Source organism: Microchirus variegatus (genome assembly GCF_963457635.1).
Source record: "Microchirus variegatus genome assembly, chromosome: 12".
NCBI classification, from domain to species: Eukaryota; Metazoa; Chordata; class Actinopteri; order Pleuronectiformes; family Soleidae; genus Microchirus; species Microchirus variegatus.
Genome location: NC_139813.1, coordinates 16,054,595 through 16,074,508, shown reverse-complemented (window position 1 = coordinate 16,074,508; position 19,914 = coordinate 16,054,595). Strand labels below are relative to the sequence as shown.

General features: G+C 40.1%; 1 protein-coding gene across 1 annotated transcript in view; it reads left to right on the top strand.

Moving 5' to 3' along the window:
• Positions 1-2,073: 2,073 nt before the first annotated feature.
• The window catches only part of LOC310935360 (low density lipoprotein receptor adapter protein 1), a gene marked incomplete at both ends in the record, with an annotated part of 37,749 nt that continues 19,908 nt past the window's right edge, over positions 2,074-19,914 (top strand). Inside the window, one exon of the mRNA XM_083899242.1 lies at positions 2,074-2,158. Within this exon, the coding sequence (XP_083755368.1) occupies positions 2,074-2,158 (85 nt within the window). The remainder of the gene's footprint in view (positions 2,159-19,914) is intronic.

Here is a 19,914-nt window from a genome sequence, read left to right as displayed (position 1 = left end):
GTCACTGCAGTGTCGGCCTTGAAGAGGCTGGTACCTCCTTAATCCAAGAGGGACACATTGCTCTATTTTATAAAACATGCTCATTCTGATGCAGACACTTGTGAAGCAACAGTGAAGTAGCAACACAGCACTGTGAAGAGGCTCACCTTAAAAGTCACTGCATGGTTATACTACCTGCTGTACAACACACGTGCACACAGAGAAGAAGCATTTACACACACACACATACAGCAGTAAGTGTAATTGCAGTAGTGCGGATTGAAATCCCTCTCAAATCTTCACAGTGCACCAAAATCAGCAGCAGCAGCAGCAGCAGCAGCAGCAGTAAGCAGCAGCATGGCCACGGCTAAAACACAATAACACCTCCTGTACATGCACTGCTTAGCTTCCTGAGTGTGAAATACCTGAGAGATGAACCTGTGTTGGGTTGTGAAGAGAAATTTAAATAAAGTTTTCACCATGAAGGACAAAAAAACACAAAATACATGTTCTGTGTGAGAAATTATTATCGCTTGGACGATATGAATCAAAAAGGAATACACAGATTTGAATGAGCGATTCTGGGGTTGAAGGGTAAAGCAATGAACCTTGCGAGTTCCCATCGGCTCATTTTGTCATTAAATATCGCCTACAACAAAACATTCATATGATGACATAAATGGGGGATGCTGGCAGTTGTCAAACTCTCTATATTTTATTTTATTTCTTTTTTTTTTTACTACTTTTATTTACTATACTTACATATTATTAACATTCATATGCAAAATATATACTATTGTCCTTCATTTTGTTCACTCATCTATTTTGTAATAAAGAAATAGACATTGAGTCTGCTGCACATGGGACAATAACACACACACATATCAGTAAGGAAATGAGCAAACGTGAATAATAATAACAACAATGATACCGATTAACTTACTGATATTACATTTTCCTATTCTAGTGCTTATTCGAAAGATGGGTCAATACATAATTGCAATGACCAGTTATAATCAGGAGGGGGCGCCAACATACAATATTTGAAAAATTAGTGCCTCGTTTGAATTGTTTGTTATTTATTTATATAAGTTGTTATTCATATATTGATTTTTAGGTCTTTTAACTGGATGACTCATGAAATTATTTTATTTTACTATTACTTTTCAAAAAAATAAATAAATATATATATATATATATATATATATATATATACATTGTATGATTAACTAAAACAATTTATTATGCAAAGTAAACATAATAAGAAATGTTAAATTGGATAATTTGGAAGTTTAATGAAGCCTGGAATTCAAATGAAAGGTGCAACAGTAAGGTCATTCGTTATAGGTCAGTCATCGGTTGTAGTAGCACTTATCATACACAAAATAAGTTACACAAAGAGCCTCACCTCTCACACAGACACACACACATCAATACATGGAACAAACATATTCATTCAAACATACGAGGCCATGATAAATCATCAAAACACTGGGCAGAGACGTTATGTCACCACATTTATAAATAAAAAAAGATACATACTACTAATATAATATAAAAGTGAGTAATACTGAAGAATAACATGAGACAACTGTTAAGGAAATAAAAGTACATTAATCATTAAATTACTTAGATATAAAATAGAGATTGAGAGAAAAAATTAAATTAATGTAAAACAGCCAAACAAAAAGAATGAATCGGATTAAATTAAACCAATTAGTCATGAGCTAATTAGTGTAATTGTGTGTCTTTCAGGAGTGCATGAAGGGGGCGGAGTCTCAGCTGGCTCGTGAAGGTTAGAAGGACACGCCTCTAACTTTGGAGACAGTAGTCAGTGTCAGTGCAGTCAGTGGAGCACGTGAGTGAAGAAGAAGAAGAGGAAGAAGAGGAGCTTCTCCTGAGCTGAGAGAGCAGGAAGAGTCAGAGCAACTGAGCTCCAGCGTTTTCTTTAATCTCATTCGGTTTGGTGCAAATCACACATTCACCGTCGAGCTGAGAGAGAGAGAGAGTCTGGAGGAGGCTGAGAGAGGGAGAGAGAGAGAGAGAGAGAGAGAGAGAGGATCCACCTGCCGGAGAGCAGAGACACACCTCGGCATGGACGCGCTGAAATCCGCCGGCAGAGCCATCATCAAGAGCCCGGGAGTCCCGCGCCACACATGGGGAACTTCAAAGCATGAAAGTGAGTGAGAGACACGAGACACTGACACTGTGTTTGGATGTTGTTGAAATAAGATGATGTTGACTGTTCTGCTGCTGCTGCTATGTGTGTGTGTGTGTGTGTGTGTGTTGTTTTATTACCGTTGAGCTTTTGACACACACACACACCTACAGGTTTACCGGTCAAAGAGGGGACTGTCATTCTTCACTGACAAACTGGGGACTTGGGTCTTTTTCAAATTTTATTACCGTTGAGCATTTGTTGACACACACACACACACACACACACACACACACACACACACACACACACACACACACACACACACACACACACACACACTGTTACAGGCTGTTTTACGACACTTATGTTCATTATCTCTCTCAGAGTTGTCATTAAATGTATATTTGCTTCCCCTGTGCGATAAAACAACCAGCTCACATATAGCATGGATTAGAGAAGCTGATTCAAAAAGACACTTAAAGTTAGGCAATTCATCGTGTAGTCGATTGACATAAAACTGATTTTAATTGTTCAGTTGAACAAACAACAACACAATAATACATTCCGGTTGTTGAATGTATTACTTTTTATTTGTAATGAAGAATGATGTCAAAACAAGGCTTGACGCAATTAATCGATTAATCATCAACAAAGTTAATTGCCTATAAAGCTGTACAATATGGTCAAAAAGGTCATATTGTGGTTATTTTGCGGTTGCAATTTGATTCGTAATTGGTACGACTGATCTTTTTTGCATCTTAGCTATCATTTTTATTTGAATATTGCATTAAAATCCTGATGATTTAACCTTTTTTGCACCTGACAACAATAAAGGTAAAGATTTTTTACCTTTATTGTTGCAGAATTCCACCATAATGCTGTTTATTTGGACACATTTGAACTTTATCAAATAATTGTGGCTATATTCAATGTAATTAAATGCAATGTTATGGACTAAATATTTCAGTGATTTATCTTGAAAATAATCAATGATGAAAGTAATTTTTCAGAAGGATTTTATTGTTATAGTTGATTAATCAACCTAATCTTCAGAATAATTTGTAATACAATCATTTGTCAAATACAGTACTTAAAGAAATACAGAATACACACCAAGTGCTGAATATTTCATGCGATGAAAGTGCAATGTTAGCGGTGAGATTTGTTACACATTACTGAGGTATGGTTTTTAGTACTAATGTAGTCAATATAATGCACACTGTGATTAAAATCCATTTCATAGATAAACAACATTCACTGATATACAATATTGACTATATAGTAGCATTTGTTTTTCCACATTTATTCATAAAATATGACCCAGTATATGGAATATTCTTTCGGGACCGCTACAGTGTGAAGTACAGGAGGTTGTTAGTGCAGAGTGAAGGGTCACAGCCTGTCACACCATCAGTGTCAGAGCGAGGGGCCGCTCTGCTGCTCTGCTGCTCTGCTTCTCTGCAGCCTGCAGCTCTGCTGCCTCGCTGATGTGTGAAGTGTTGTCTTGAATGATTCCTGCCTGCAGCTACATCGCTTGTAAGCTTCTTCCCCCTCGCCATAAATGCTATCGCCTCGTGCTGAATTCAGCTCCTATATGTGAACAGTCAGCTGCCCGTGCCAGCTTTCATTAAATATGGCCAAGTTTGTGGGATTTTAAAGTTCCAATTAACGCTGTTTTGTTTTTTTTGGTGTGTATCTGCGACATTACCTCGTTTATGAAGCCCTGAAGGTTCGAAACAAACAGTTCAGCGGCCACTGCTGAGAACGCTGTGTTGTATTGTAATCTCGGGGTCAGCAAGATTTCTGGAAAAACCGGTCCTGTTATGTAAACAGCAATTCTCCTGAACAGCGGATCCTCCTGGTCCGAGCACATCCGGTTGCGTACAATGAACCGCAGAAGAAGAATAACGTCCGTTGTGGAGGTGTTTCACTTGCGACACCGTCTTCTGACTCTGGATCCGACTCCGGGTCAAAGTCGTAAAAAGGGACTGCGGCGGGGAGTCGTGACGAAGCTATTTTTAAACACTGTTAAAACAATTTTTTTATAATGAGTAGCAGTGCATCCACCGTTCCAGAGGGGGGAGCTGCTGTGTTTTCGAGCACAATATGTCAACATCAAGTGACAGGTTTTTCTAACAGTTTTTTTAAACTGCAGTGCGAGTGGGTGGGTAGGAGTTGTTATTATTTAGCACATCACCGCATCTCCATTATTGCCACGTTCGCCTTTCAATGACAAAAACGCTGACAGGCAAACCATCAACATGTTATCTGAAATGACATTGTTTGTGTCACATTGTCGCCAGAAGCCTGCGCATTGTGCTTGTACTTTTCTTCCCCCCCCCCCTCGCTCGTGTCAGAAAAAAGAGGCAAGACAAAGCAGATATTGAGCAAAACCCAGATGGATTTTTCAGCGTCTGATGACAGAAAACAGTTTGTGTCTGAGAGGCGCCACAGGAAGCAGCCTGACAAACACAGCAGTCACAAACAGAGCAGGCACACATCAGTGTCTGCTGATGTCCAGAAGCCACTTAGCAGGCAATTTGGAGAGAGGACGGCGTCCTTATGCCAGCATGTGGCGGTGCGTCAGAGATGGCTGTTGGAATGCAAATAAGGCACAGTTGCAGCCGCTCGGCGCCGGTCACACAAATTAGGTGTGATTAATGCTCGGAATAAAGTGATGAATTATTAGTGTCCTGTCCGATGACGGGAGTTAATTGCATGCTTAATGTAAATGCAAAGTTAAACGGTGACATTTAATGACAGTGTATGCGTCGTTTCTCTGTGCCAAGTTGATAAATAGTGAGGCTTTATCACATGATTGGAAAATCCATATCACGGTCAATTTAAACGGCAATAATGGCTTCAGAGTTCATATGGAACATGATTAAGTCTTTGCAATAGGGATTAGTTTTGAGGGGAAACTTTGGTAGTTTCATATTGGAGAATCCTACTAATAAGGGACAGTTTTATTCAACAGTCCTAACAAGAACTCACTTTATAATTAATTCAGTTACTCTCTGACCTGTCTACTAACACGCCTGTATGAACTTTCCCCTTGACCAACACTTTAGTTAATTACCCTTCCAGACATGCAGCACTTTACATCAGTTTTACATGTCGTTTGAATTTCCAATGAGCACTCCAGCCACTTTTATCCAAAAGTCATGACATGATCATTTGAGATTGGACCAAATGACATTTCTGTAATGTCCGACCATACAAATGCATTAAGTTTCATGTACAGTAAAAGCATATAAAACATGTCTTATGTAAGTGAATTTGCCTAATTTTAATATCTTATACACAAAAAATGAAAATGTGGGTTAATAAGCCAAGCAATGCTGTGCATGAACCACATTTAGACATTTAGACACAGTGAAATCTGTCTAAAAGCACAATATTTGAAGCAGAATTGCTGCACACTCTCTCTCTTAAATGTTTTATTTCAATTCTTGCAAACATCCTGAGTGAGGTTCTATGAATATAAAAAGCTACATCCTTTCTGTACACTGATAGATAGACATTCAGGAGTCAGGAGTAAATACTGAAATGTTATGTTGTGAAGTACTTCATTTTCCACCAGGCGTGTGTTTGTTCTACTCCGATTAATCCATTAGTGCCTTTGACAGCAGCTATTAGTGCAACCAGATCTCGTTTTCTACATTTGTCTGTGTCAGACTGTGCCTCAAATAATAATAAAAAATACGGAGTGAAGAGGCACCATTAGCATTTTATTTCTCTCCCTTACTAACATGACAAACCCAGCTATTTCTGGACATCTAGTGTTCTCTGTTCTCCGTCCAGCAGCAAAGTGACATGTACAGCTTTTGCTTCTCTTTGGCTTGTCTCCTGTCATCTGCTGAGGTCAGGCCCACAGGCAGGAGTGAAGAGGACACAGCATGAGCCCCGAGTGGAAGCCCTTCCCTTTGGATCTCGTCACACAGACGCCGTGTGTACCTTTCTCTGTCTCAGAAGTCACCCACATTTGCCCTTGACACCAAGGACGTCCGTGCCGAGCAGTCTGCATCACTTATGTGGTCGTGGTATAGCTTTAGGACACGCCGAGTTGCACCCAGTCAGACTGTGTGACCTTGGGTTTTGGATTGTGATGATGTCAAATCTCTTTTCTGCCCAACAACTGTCTGATCAGCAAAGAAAAAGAAAAAAAAAACACCCCTGAAAATAATGAGCTTCATTTAGCTCTTCACACCAAGTCTTATTAGTGTTATAGATTCTCCAGCTCTGGAAAAGAAGAAGATGCTGTTTGAAGAGGAGAGCTTGACCTGAAATTAGTCGACTCCTCAGTCGTTAGGGCCGACTGGATGGGGAAACCCATGATTCTATTAAAGCTGACAGTTGCTAGACTGAATGACATGGAGAAGGCAGTTGTTGCCCCTGAAGGAGCAATTATCTCTCAAAGGCTCCTTAAGACTCAGAAACCTGTAATAAGACATAGAGGAGGAGGAGGAGCAGAAGGAATGTTTGAATCTACTGGATAAGGATGAAGAGAATGCCAAAAAAAAGAGAGCTGTAAGCTTTGATCAGTGTGTGCAGCGAATAACGAGGATTCCTGTGAATGTTAGGAATAAGATGATGACTTGATGAGTGGGGGGTGATGGAGAACTTGTGTTTGTGTTATGACGCACATTCAAAGTTTCATGAATTGAGAGCCAAATCTAACTTGACTATGTGGCATGGGAAGCCATGCGGGTTAAAAAGCTATTTCAGCACTTTCCCCACTTACACTTAATGGGGTCTAACCATGTAGATCGCTTTGTTATGATCCGCCTGCTTCATAAAATATGTATTTATGTGACCAGTCAAACACAAAGGAGGTTAATAGGACTTTATCTGTGGTGCTTTTATGCTAAAACGTTACAGTTTTACAGCCAAAGTGTTCCAGTTTCTTCTGATTTGTCTGTTTAAACTATTTCAATTAGCCTTTATATACAACTGCTGTTTAGCTGATTAACTTTTAGTCATCAAGTATCTGCTTATTTGTGGTTATATGTATTTACCAGCAGGGGGGGGGGATGACCAAGTGATGCCCGAAACTTAGACTTCATCAGGATTTGGATTAGCGATCAATTTATCCGAGACACACTTCATCACTGCAATTTGTTGCCACTGTTGTGGTTTGCGTTAGCCTTGCATCATGTTGCAGTTGTTGTCAGTGGCGAGCACTTAAAGGTTATATTAGCATACAGTACGTGACCTTTAACGGCAGTGTTAACTCCAAAGATGATGCACTAAGAACAGTCGAGGAGATCGTACAGAGTAAGAAATATAGCAGTTGCAAGGAAAATGTAGAGTTAAAGAGAAGAATATTTATGTGGCTGTGCAGAATATTTTAATGCAATTCGTGTGTTAAAAGCATTGGAATGTATCTATGTTTCTGCTTCAGGGTTTGGGAAGCATTATCCAATCAGCAACTTTTGATAAATCCATAAGAATGATATATTCTACTCTTAAACTGTATAAAACCTAATTTTGGAATATACTACAATATCCTGCATGTCATTTAATAGAACAGTGAACTCCAATCTTAAAAGCTGATCTTCATTTAACTGATTGATGGCTTCTCCCTTTTATTCTGCATAAATCGTTGTCATCATCAGTCTCATCAAGAGTAGATTAGGTGATGAAAGTGCTGCTAATGAGTTTTCATGGACCATGCTGTGAGGAAAATTGCGTGTCTAAAGGAGTGCTCGATCAACAGTTGCCATTGTTGTGGAGCGTTGTTTGCATTGAAATAAGTTATGTTTTTCTTTAAATCTTTGAAATTATGATTGCAGAAAGCTGAGTGAATTATTGTTTTCAGTGGCTCTGTCTGTCTGTGCTTCCACACTTGCACTTTTCTAAATGGCCAAAAGGGGCCGCCAGAGGCATGCTGCGTGAATAGGGTGAAGTCAGCCATCGCTGATTGCCTTGTTTGTGTGGCTTTGTATTATCAGAGGATTTCTCTTGTGGAAGGTTTGTAGCCGTTTTCACTTTCACAGTTCACTAAAAAATGGCAAATATGATTTTGAAGGCCAAATTGTCATTATTGTCAAAAATCACCTCTGCCCAGAGTTTGTTTTTACTTCTTACTACACTACTTGGTTTCATGTCTGTGAAACCAATGAATAATGAATAATTTATTTGGGCTAATCATGTAGTATTTAGTTTCAGACGGGAGATTTGAATGCAATATAGAGTTGGAAAACCTAATATTATAGACGTGTGTCTGTTCAAAGCACCACTTTGAGCTATACTGGAATATTTTAACTATTAAACAGAGAAAGTGTTGCACACAGGTTACAAAGAATCAAGATTTTACTTGATTAGAAGAGAGGACAAAAAACAACTCGGATCATCATTTGAGAACGGCTTGATGCCAATTTTCCGTGTTTTCTACGATACTGGTACAGATATCATCACATTGAGTATCTACTGACTGCGATGTTGTTGATCCAATTAAAGGGGTCATATTATGCAAAATCAACTTTTAATCACGTAACAATGTGCTAAATTCCTCGAATTGTTCTCGTGGAGCTCCACTTTGTCTGTAAAACATGTGAGAGTGCTGGCGAGAGCAACGGTATCCGAAAACCAGAAGTCTTGTCTCCACAGTGCAGCACAGAGTTCTACACAAACTTCCAGCCTCAGAGGATTTATCTGTCCAGTGGATACATGTTATATATGACGGCAATGTGCCTGCTAGAGCCTGCAAATGATCACTTTTCCAAATGCTAACTGCCGTTAGCTCCCAGTAGCCTCTGTGGCTGATGTTATTTCCTGTCCCTTAAGTTTCAATTTACTTTTTTTAAGGTGGACCTAAAGAGATACTACTAAACCGAGCGTTGTGAACAGGGCTGTTTTGGCAGGGTGATTGAACTGCTGTGGTGCTTCAGCCTTATTTTGACCAAAGCATGTCACAGACATGTTCATTAGGACACCAGGGAACTAGGATAACTTGTTGAAATGGGGTATAATATGACTCCTTTAACATTATTTAGAATACCAAGATGTCAAAACCAGCGATTTGTATCAATATTCTGCTCCCGTCAGGAAATATTAAGAACACGCCATGCTTTGCTTAAAATGCTGCTGCTGTTTTTTTTTTTGTTTTTTTTTACAGTTTTGCACACTGTGTGTTAGGGTTATTAGGGTCATCCCCTATCTTTTATGAAACCCTGAGAAATTAAATCAGAACAGGCCCTTCACAGTCTAAACTATTTGTTTTCGCTCACACTCTTGTGAGAACCGTTTGGTTCAAGGTGCTTTTTTTTCGGCTGCTCTTCCATCTCTCGAGATTCATGGGATGGAGAAATATTAAATGGATTTAAAGTTGTTTTTTTTTTTTGTCACGGCAAACATTTTTAGAGCAGGTTTGTTTTGGGTGGGTGTGAAAAGCGTTATTTACCCTCACGCTGGGTTGACGAGTGCTTCACTGCACTCACCAGCTGCTCCACCTGTCACACTGTTTTCTTTTGAGTTTTAATCACTTTTTGAGTTTTATGCTGCCTTCTATTTTAGGTCTGCGTTTAGTCAAAGCTTAGTGGGAACTCGTCTGTCTTTTATGCCACAGTTATCATTTTTGTATTAATGCGTTTAATACACACTAAAAGTTCCTCTGCAGTCAAAGCGAAGGTGTTGATTGTACTACACTGAAAAGGTGTGAGAGTGCAGCTGTAAATCCTTTCAAACCATATTTCACATGGTTAAGAAAGTTACACGTAATATTAATTTCCCCCCTCAGGAGCAACAACCTTTTCCACTGAATTTCTCGTGTATCGCGCTGAAAATTGTCTTTCCATAATTCACTTTCAACTCAGCGTTATATATACTCAATTCAATTTCTCATGGATTTTTCCACACGCCGTCTTGTGTGTATTCCATTTAAACACTATATTTTCCTCACTGTTGCACTCCACAAATATTGATTTTTCTTCTTTTTTCAAAGCCCCTGCCTTGCGTTATTAAAAAAAAAAAAACTGCGCCACATCATATTATATATCGATTTTCTATGTCAGGCCCTTGAGAGCTGTGTTACAGCGAGTGTCTAACGTTTTCTCACGGCCCACAGTTTATATAGAATGAGATGTAACTGGCTTTTATTTGATAACCTAATCTTTTTAAAGCTACGATAACTTGGATCCATCCTTCATTCCAACGGTGTGTCACGTTCTTGGTGCTCTGTTTTATCGTCAAAAATACTTGCATGTATAATCAAACATGGAGTAGTTTATTCTCTCTCCCTCTTGTCTCTCTGGAGCATTTTTTTAACAGTTCCTGAGCCTGGAGTGAAGTGAATTATGCAACACAAGGAAACTGAGACACACACACACGAATGTTTGCACAGCATTCGAAGTGAGGACCCTCATAGACCCCTAAACTTAACCATCACAACTAAATGCCGAACCCTGACCCCTAAAACCAGGACTTAACCCCCAAAAATCCCTTTAAAGATGCGAGGACCAGCCAGAATGTCTTCACTCCCTATGGTTTATAGCAGGGGCCTCAAACTCAAAGTGACCTGAGGGCCAATGAACTTCTAGTCTGATCAGGAGGGTGAAAAAAGTCCAACAATTTGGGGAAAAATGAACCATTTAGTGATTAGAAATGAAAATTATATCTCGATAATCCATCATGATGTTGCAATTACAAATAATTAGGCTGACATTGCACACCATTTCAAAGTAAATGTGTTTGTTTTGATAGATGGTTCAAGACAAAAAACCCCCCAAACATTTATGACACGAAATGAATCTGTAAATAACAAAAACAGACAGAAATAAAACAGAATTAAAGCATTAACTCAAAATATCCATGTATACAATTGTAATTAAAACACTAGATGGGCTTGTATATAATTAAATGTTGAATTTAGTCATTTCAAAATAAGTGTAGGGACACAGGATATCGACTGGCGGGTTGCATGTGGCCCCCGGGCCGCAGGTTTGATACCCATGGTTTATAGGTTTTTTTGGTCCCCACAGAGCTATAAATACAAGAACACACTTGTGTCGTTTGCTACTAGACGTTCTAACTATGGAGTTGTTTGTGAAATGGAATTTGCTGTCACTTGGCTTTACGAGCCTTTTTGGACATGTTTTCCGCTGTTGGGATTTGTGTGTCTGTGTGTGTGTGAGATTAAATACTGCAGTTTGTGCGTGCATGTGTGTGCACATCAGCTCCTCTAGTGGTGAGCTGAATCCCATCTTCAACCTCTGCTGCTTTGAAGAATTCCTGATATATCGTGCACCTATACGAGTTCAGTGCGACTGCCAAGTAACACACGCTCTTAAAATAACTTCACACTTCATAACTCTGTATCAATATCAAAACACTGTGTGTGTGTGTGTGTGCTGTTGAGGCTCCGGCACGGCACTAAAGAGCTTTTCTCAGAAGACGGGGGGGTTCTGCTGATGTTGTGCGTGTCAAACTAATTGAGCCGAGTTGTTGAATGGTCGAACAAGACGAGATTAATCATCAGATTTTAATTAATCCTCTGATCATTATTGTCTTTATGACGAAGCCAGATGCTGGCGATCACATTTTCAAAAGCCAAGAAAAGTGCCTGCTGCTCTGTGTTTGCCTCAATATATTTTTAATATGTGGTGTTTATGATACTAGTTTTTTTTTTTAATGTTTAAGTGGTTTATGTGGTGAAATTATAAGAAACAAAAGCCTAGTGTTTTACTGGTAAGGTGGTGACATGCTCTCCTTATGTTTTAAAATCCTATTTTCAGGCTTCCCTCAGTCCTGGAGAATTTGAAGAAATCAAAGTAGACACAAATATGTGGGTCATTCAAAGAGATTTAATTTTCCTAATGTGTAAAATAGCACAATGTTTGCATCTGCCACGATGGCACAACCCGTATTCTTTAAGTCAAAAACACTTGGCCTCATAATAGTCATTCTTGACTATTATTCTGGAGGTTTTTGTGTCTTAATCTGCAGTGCAAGTTTCCTCTTGTGACGATTGAGCAGCAGTGCTCATTAATCTAGCAGCAGAGGCACAGTGCTGCAGGATGAATGTACGGGAAACACTGAATCTATACCTTTTCTGGCTCAACTGACACAATCTAATGTGACCGTATACCATACCACCAATTTTAATACTAATTGAGTTGATTTCTGGGTAGTACTTGAATATTTCAGTACTATACCATGTAAACATGTAAGATAACATGATTTGTCTTTCATTTTTTATCATGATTGTTGTCTTATCTCTAAAGCCATGGTTGAAAGGAAGACCGTAGATGCGGCTTCAATCTACAATCTGTGAATCTTTACAGGCGGCTACATTAACGTGGACAAAAAAAAAAAGTAGGCCATGATTAAAAGCCCATCAAAGGTTCGGTTGCAGATGTTTGTTGTGACGAGAAAAGACAACACGAGATAAGATGGTCCTTTATTAGTCCCTCAACGGGGGACATTTACCAGTTAAAACAGTCAAAAGTGAATATATATGAATAATAAAAATGTATTTGAACATCTAGGAATAAACAAATATGGCAATATTGGTAATGCACAGTACTGGATAAACATAGGATGATTGGTGGTTGTACAGTTTAACAGCAGGATGGAAACAAGCTGTCATACTAGGATGTGTCTGTGTGTCCCTGGAGGAGCTGCGATGGCGTCCTGTAGGGGAACATGGTTGTCCATCCATTGTGAGATAATAGTTTCCCATCATCCTATTTCACATCACCTCCTCTGGGTCAAATGAGCGTGGACCTGGCTTTTCTTATCAGTCTGCCCAGCCTCATCCTGTCTGCTGTCCAAACAATAAAAGATGGCCACCACAGAGCCATCAGCCATAATGATTATTATGTAACCTACTAATCTACGGTTTGATCTCATGTATATAACCCCGTTAACCCTCTGAGGCCAAACTAGCCCAGGAGTGTTTTAGTTCTTAAATAAAAGGAAAAAATGTTCCAGGAAATAATGTTTGGATGAGTAATTTCCACTCTGTTATTAAAGCTTCAGCTCTTACATCTAACCCTCCAATCCCACCTTCCTGACACCCCAGAGACATGAGACGTGAGCCGAGGTATCCAGCTGTGTCAGACTAGCATCCATCACTCGCATGGAAGGGTCTGAAGTGCTCTACCCCATTAGTGGGGGGGGATTCCTGTGGGAAGCCCTCATCTATTAGCGGGGCACAGAATGGCACTGTCTCAAATGAGATTAGCAGCTCTCGAAGGTGACTTGCTTGGCTTTGGTGTGATAATGGATGAGGAGGCTAATGATTGCTCGAGCAAAAGACTTTGTTTTCCTGTACACTGTAGCACTCGGCTCGAGCTGGGGGGGGGATCTGTTTTCTTGTTTCCTCTTACAAGGCCTGGCTTTTATCACTGGAAAAAAATGTAAAAATAAAGCTCTTTTTTTTTTTCTTTTTTGCATGGATTTTCTTTGAAGGAGATATTTATAGTTGATGATGCGCTGGAAACGGGAGCCCGGCAGACACCAGCGGGAAAAAGATCTGTATCAGCAAACAGAAAATCATGTGCTGTTTGAATTGCTAATGAAAATGATCCCTCCGCGGTGCAGAGCAGTTATACTGTATGAATAAATTGCCGTGAGGAAAGATTCCTTTTCAGTAAGGAAGTGCGTTCATTGTTAATTTTTTTGCGCTCTCTACAGTATCCTGGCATGATTCTGCAAATGTTTACTTTTACCTCATATTATGTTATTCTATGTGCTGTAACAGTTTAACTGCCCTTAAATTGTGAGCTATTAACGATAACATTAAATATGCATTGAGGTCATTTTGGTGTTACATTTTCGCTCATGACTTGTATGGAAATTTCATGAGCATTTTTAACAGGCGGCGGCAGCAGCAGCAGCATCGACAAATAGTTGTTGCTGAGCCACTCAATAAAAATGTTCCTTGGTGCTTTCAGTGGACCTTCGCTGTGCAAGTTGATAGATAAACTACAACCATAACTGCAACTCTTAACTCTTACCCCACATATTTAAATGGATTTACACAGATTTCTCACACATAACTCATCCAAATATCGTCATAAAATACTCTTTCTTACAACACTTACTCCTCAGAGCTCTTTTTTGCTCTCTACCAGTTGTTGTCTGACCGTTTTAGCTGCTAAATCCCTGCTTATGTTCAATAACCTTGTCTCAAAGTGTGTCTCATTTTATAGTTTATCTGGTGAAAATGTGCAGGAAATGACTAGGTTAACGCAACGACGCGTTTCCATGACAACTGACGGGAAAAAGACGCGCGTGACGTCATGTTTTACGTGCCGCGACACCGGAGTCCTGGCACTGTTTACCAGTTAGCTCCCTTAGCTGCATTAGCTCCTTTAGCCCCGTTAGCGTGCCTACAGTCGTAATGCATTAACGTTGGCGCTGTGAAACCGCCGCTATTCTGCTTCTTATGTACATGCTTCAAACTGGCTTTAAAGAGTGACGTCGTCCGCCGCCTCAGTCATGTGACAAGGACATGAGTGATTGCTGCAATTATCTGCTGTGCAGTTGTATCATTAACACTAATAGCTGGTTGGAGGTCGGTGGTAAACGCATCACCCCATAATGTCTTAATAACTGCTAAGTTGTTTCAAGAGTGCATAAAACCTTATTGGACTGATATCTGTGTTCAGTGTTGTGATATTAGTATTGCATCACACACACACAAACAGTGATATTTTTGAGTCATCTGTAATCACTTTTCTCATTCATGTTGCAGGGCCGCATATTAGATAATATAATTTGCATGTGTTTGAAATTTGGAACCAATTTCTCTATTCTTTTTTTAAAGCCAAAATGTGTGTCACATGACCATTTTAGATGAAATATTGTCCTAATATATGCACATCATATTCTCCAGACTGAAGAAAGCATCTTTATTTCTCACAGATCTGCACAAATATCAGACGTTAATCATTTTGAATTATGTAAAAATGACCAATTCCTCTCATATCGCAAATCATGTCGCATATCGCAATTAGATATTTATTCAAATGTCCACACACTAAAATAATTTGATATCAATCCCTGCAGCCTTGTAATCTGACTGAGCCTAACACATGTAGTGAGACTATGAGGTTTAAATCTGTATTTTCTAATTTCTAATGGAAATAGCTTTTGTTTCTTTTAATCTCGGGAAGAGAATAATGAAATAGTATTTTCAGTTATTCTGGTGTTTCTGTACTCTGGGGACTCTGCATTGGGGGAATTATGTGGCATGTGGCTTGTTAAAATAAGGAAAAGTAATTTTCTGTTTATCTTGCTCATTCCCTCCCTCCCTCCCGCACAGCATCATGCCAACTGTCACTGTCTGCCGAGCAAATGTTGGTTCAATTTTCACTGTGGGATGTCATGCTGGCTATAAATACACTACAGTACAGGAAGTCATTCAGGAACAAAACTCCCAAGCGCCTTAGTTGACTCTTATTGTAATAATCTGTGCTCGGCCTGTGGAGTAACACCAGTGTTTGATTCTCTGGACTCTTCTGAGGAAAAAAGAGGCTTCTAACAAGAAAGATGATAAAGGTTATTAAGCATGCAGGACGTTATAGGAAAAGTCTTATTACATCAATTAGAGCGACATGATATGGTAAAATAAATAGTCCGGGCACTAAGTTAACGCACATCGCGTTTCCATGGCGACTGACCGGGAAAAAGCCGCACGTGACATCATGTTTACGTGCCGCGACACCGGAGTCCAGGCACCGTTTACCAGTTAGCTCCGTTAGTGTGCCTCCAGTCGAACTGGAGCAGTCTGTTTATTAAACAAAAAGAGCAGCGCTACAAATAACTAGCATACCTGTGTACTGCGTATGTGTGCCTCTGTTTTTTAGCTAAGTTTAGCGGTACTTTAGAGATTAATTTTGACAATCTGGAGTCAAATAAACATGACGCCACTCGCGTCTTTTTCCGGTCATGCGTTAACGTTGACGCCGTTAACCTCCGTTAACGCACCCAGCACTAAAAATAAATTAAATTGTGTTTATTTTGACAGATATTCTCTTATAAATCATGGTGATTTGTCTTATTTTAAGATGTTTGGGCAGCACTGCAGAATTTCACCATAATTCTGTTTTGTTTTATTGTCATATTGTGACGTTGATAAGTTTACGATTAGTTCGCAAGTACATTAACGTGAATGCCGCTCTCATATTCACAGTCTAAGTTTAACAGTCGACCTTTTACATAAGATTTATTTGTTCGGTCCTAGCGATACATAACTCATAACATCATTATTATGATTAGCGGCAGGTTTTTTGGTCGTTTTGAAGCAAAGCAATTAATGAGGAGTTTTTGGTGCGAAAGGGCTCACGTTTTAAATCCAACACTGACTCATGCAAAGACCTCTCAGGCAAATAGTTGATTCATGATGAACCTGAATTATTAAACTTGTATATTTTATTTATTCAGGGGAAATGAATCAAACGATTTGAAGGGAATTGAATGATACAGTTGGCGGTTGACCCCTCTGTGCTAAAATTAAACAAAAAGCCAATTAAATCTCATCTTTCTGGTCCTGGAATCATGACTTCTATTGGATTTGCTTCAATTTCTCTTTGTGGGATAAAAAATCACAAGTACCACAAAAAAATCTATGAAAATCCATTATAGTTTCAAGTGATTTTTCCATTTTCTTATGTCCTTTCCATTGATTAGATCTAGTGATGAGGATAATCAAATAAGGAGGTGCATTCACTCCTGGTTACTTACTAGAACTATTCTCTCTTCCTCCTCTGTAACCCACAAACACAACAGAAACACCATATTATTCCATTTCCCGCAAGAGAGTGAAATACTTTTGCAATTACTTGTTTTTCAATTCATTATTTTTTGTACCAGTTCCAGCTTGTCATTTGTTTGGATTTGCTGCTGCTCCCAGTTTTCTGTGATAATGATTACAAAATGAGGATGGTGATGCATTGAAAAAAAAAAATGGCACATGATGAGGTCCAGAGGGGAGTTTTATGTACTGCTCCATTTAGAGCGCAGGATGATTACACCAGTGTTTGAACACTCCTTTTGATCACGGGCCAAGATGTTCAGTAATGCAATTTGCAGGTACCCACCTCCCTGCCCCGCTGCTGCTACCGGGGGGGGGTTGCTAGGCAACATCAGGTATTTGATCCCATGGCTGTGCTTTGTTGTCGTTTGAAGCATCGCTTGTCCCAAAACTCTACCGTTCAGGGTCAAAGAGCGACGGTGGTGTTAAGAAAACGATAAGAAGAGAGACTGAGATCGAGAAAGGAGACTTTGTCAGACCCCACAACCCCCTACACACACACTATCTGCACCCACCATGCTCCCTGAATGTACGGCCTAGATTGCAGTCCCTGTCAAGGTGGTGTCCCAGATTCAAAGTTCCATCAGATGAGTGAAACAGCTAAGCAAATGGATGATATCAAGGGGGTGTGGTGGTAGGAAGAATGAAAGGAAACACTCATTAAGTTTAACCCTTGAGTAAACACTTATTCTAACAGATTGTGTATTAAGTCACACGATGGTATCTTTGGGACTGAGTGCCCTCTGTGAGCCTGTACATGCCCTCTTAAGCAGTAACATAGTGCCACAGTTGGAATTTCTGCGCGCTCCTGTTTGCGTCGTTAATTAACCCCCCAGTGTCGCTGTTTCGTTTCACACGGGGTTCGGTTTTTTGACTCCTCCGAGCAAATTAAATTACAGAGCGCGGAGCTCAAACGGACAGCTGGTAAATCGCAGCGTGCAGCCGAAGGCGCGCAGAGCACGCGGTAGCCATTTATACTCGGATAACGCTTCCCTGAGTCAGCTGGTCTTCACTGGTCGGCTCTTTTGTTCAACGGTGTCCAGCGATTCAGGGGCAGCAGCAGTAACTGTCATCAGCGTCAGGACATCTCGACGCCCTGGTTCTATTTACATTTGTCCCACTTGTGAGGCTTTTGTGTGAAGATAATGGAGTGAAAGCGGTGCCAAGTATCAGTTTTATAAAGATGCACACGTCGTCAGTGCACTATCATGCACATTTATAGGCTACGTTGGCCTCTCGAAAATGTTCTCTTCTTGTGCCACTGAGTTCTCATCAGCGTTTTCTTTTTTTTTTCTCCCCCCAACACGTTAAAATCCAATTAGCCTCCCTCCGCTTGTTCCTGTCACTCTTATCAGTCGCCGTCTCTCTGCAGACTCACACAGGATTTATTAAAAATTTAAGCCCTCCTCTTTTATGGGGGATAATATATTGGAAACCCTGCAGCATCAACATGAAGCCCCCTTTTAATAATTCATGTGTGCAGCCTGGTGAAGACACAACATGGACTGTAGCACTTTAGCTTTATAGCTTTGTGACAGATCGGAGGATACAGCCATACAGTAAAGCGTTGGGCCGTGGGGAGCTGCTGTGACGTGGATTGCGTTGACGCAAACTATACACATTGAAGCCTGTCAAAATAAAGTACATTTTAATAGTTTTAAATTGACCGTTTGGGCCGCACGGTTGGCGTTGTGGTTCACGTTCTTGCCTTTGCAACACGAAGACCCGGAGCCTTTCTGCGTGGAGTTTGCATGTTCTCCACGTGTGTGTGTGTGTGCGGGTTTTCTCCAGGTTCTCCGGCTTCCTCCCACAAAAGCATGAAAATTTGGGGATTAGGTAAATTGGTCACTCTAAATTGACCATAGGTGTGAGAGTGAATGGTTGTTTGTCTCTGTGTGGCCCTGCGATGGACTGGCGAACTTTCCAGGGTGTACCCCGCCTATCGCCCTATGTCAACCGAGATTGGCACAGCACCCTCGCTACCCTCCGGTGGACAATAAAAATGTTATTATCTACCATTTAATGGTAGATAATGGATGGATGGATGGATAAATTGACCATTTGCAAATCTGTTCTGTGTAAAGACTGAGCAGGAAACTGAAACAAGTATTGGGTGGTTTTGGATCAACTTTAGGACAACTGTTAACCTCGCCAGAGGTTTGCATTCTTCGAGTACTTTCACTGGATTTCACTGACCAGATCTTTTGTCAGTACTGATTTTAAACTTCCTTACTGCTAGGATTCAGCAGGAATGCCCAGGAAAAACGATCTCAAACAGTGGCTCACTGCAGAGTTGTGTGTAAAAACATTTGCTTTTTCTTATGTACACAGACAGCTGTAGAACTTCTCAGCAGAACAGATTTACAGGTTAAATGTTCTGACGATATCCTGTCTCTGCTTTCATGGTTCATGGAGTCTGATCAATGTTCCTTCTTTGGATGAATTTGTTTCGTGGTGTGACAAAAAAACACAGAGAAAACCAAGGACATGATTATTGATTTTTAGACACAATGGCGAACATAAAGAGAGTGTTAGCTATAGATTCTGTGATCCAAAAATTAACCTGCTGAGGAAGCTAAACTCTTCTCTTTATCTTTTTTCCACTGGGCTATCTTTTAAGGAGAAAAACAGCCTGGGTTACATTGAGACCTGCTCCAAGATCATTGGTGTCAGCCAAAAAGATTTGAAATCCCTCTGTGAGAGGCAGGTAATAAGGAAAGCCACCTCCATTGGCAACCCCAGCACATTCCTGTGGTTAAGTTTGAGGCGATGCCTTCAGGTCCCTGGTACTATGCATCCCAGTGCAAGACAGTGTAAGAATTTGAAAAGCTGTCATTTTTATGGCACCTTTACTCGCATTATATATTATTTTAGCAATGTCTTAATGTATTTATTTTGATCATTGTTATTTACTTCATTGTCTGTCAGTCTGTTGGTGCTAACGGTTGTTAATTAAGACTGAATGCGATGCAGATGTGCTGAGCTGTGAGTGAATTGCCCTTCGGGGATCAAT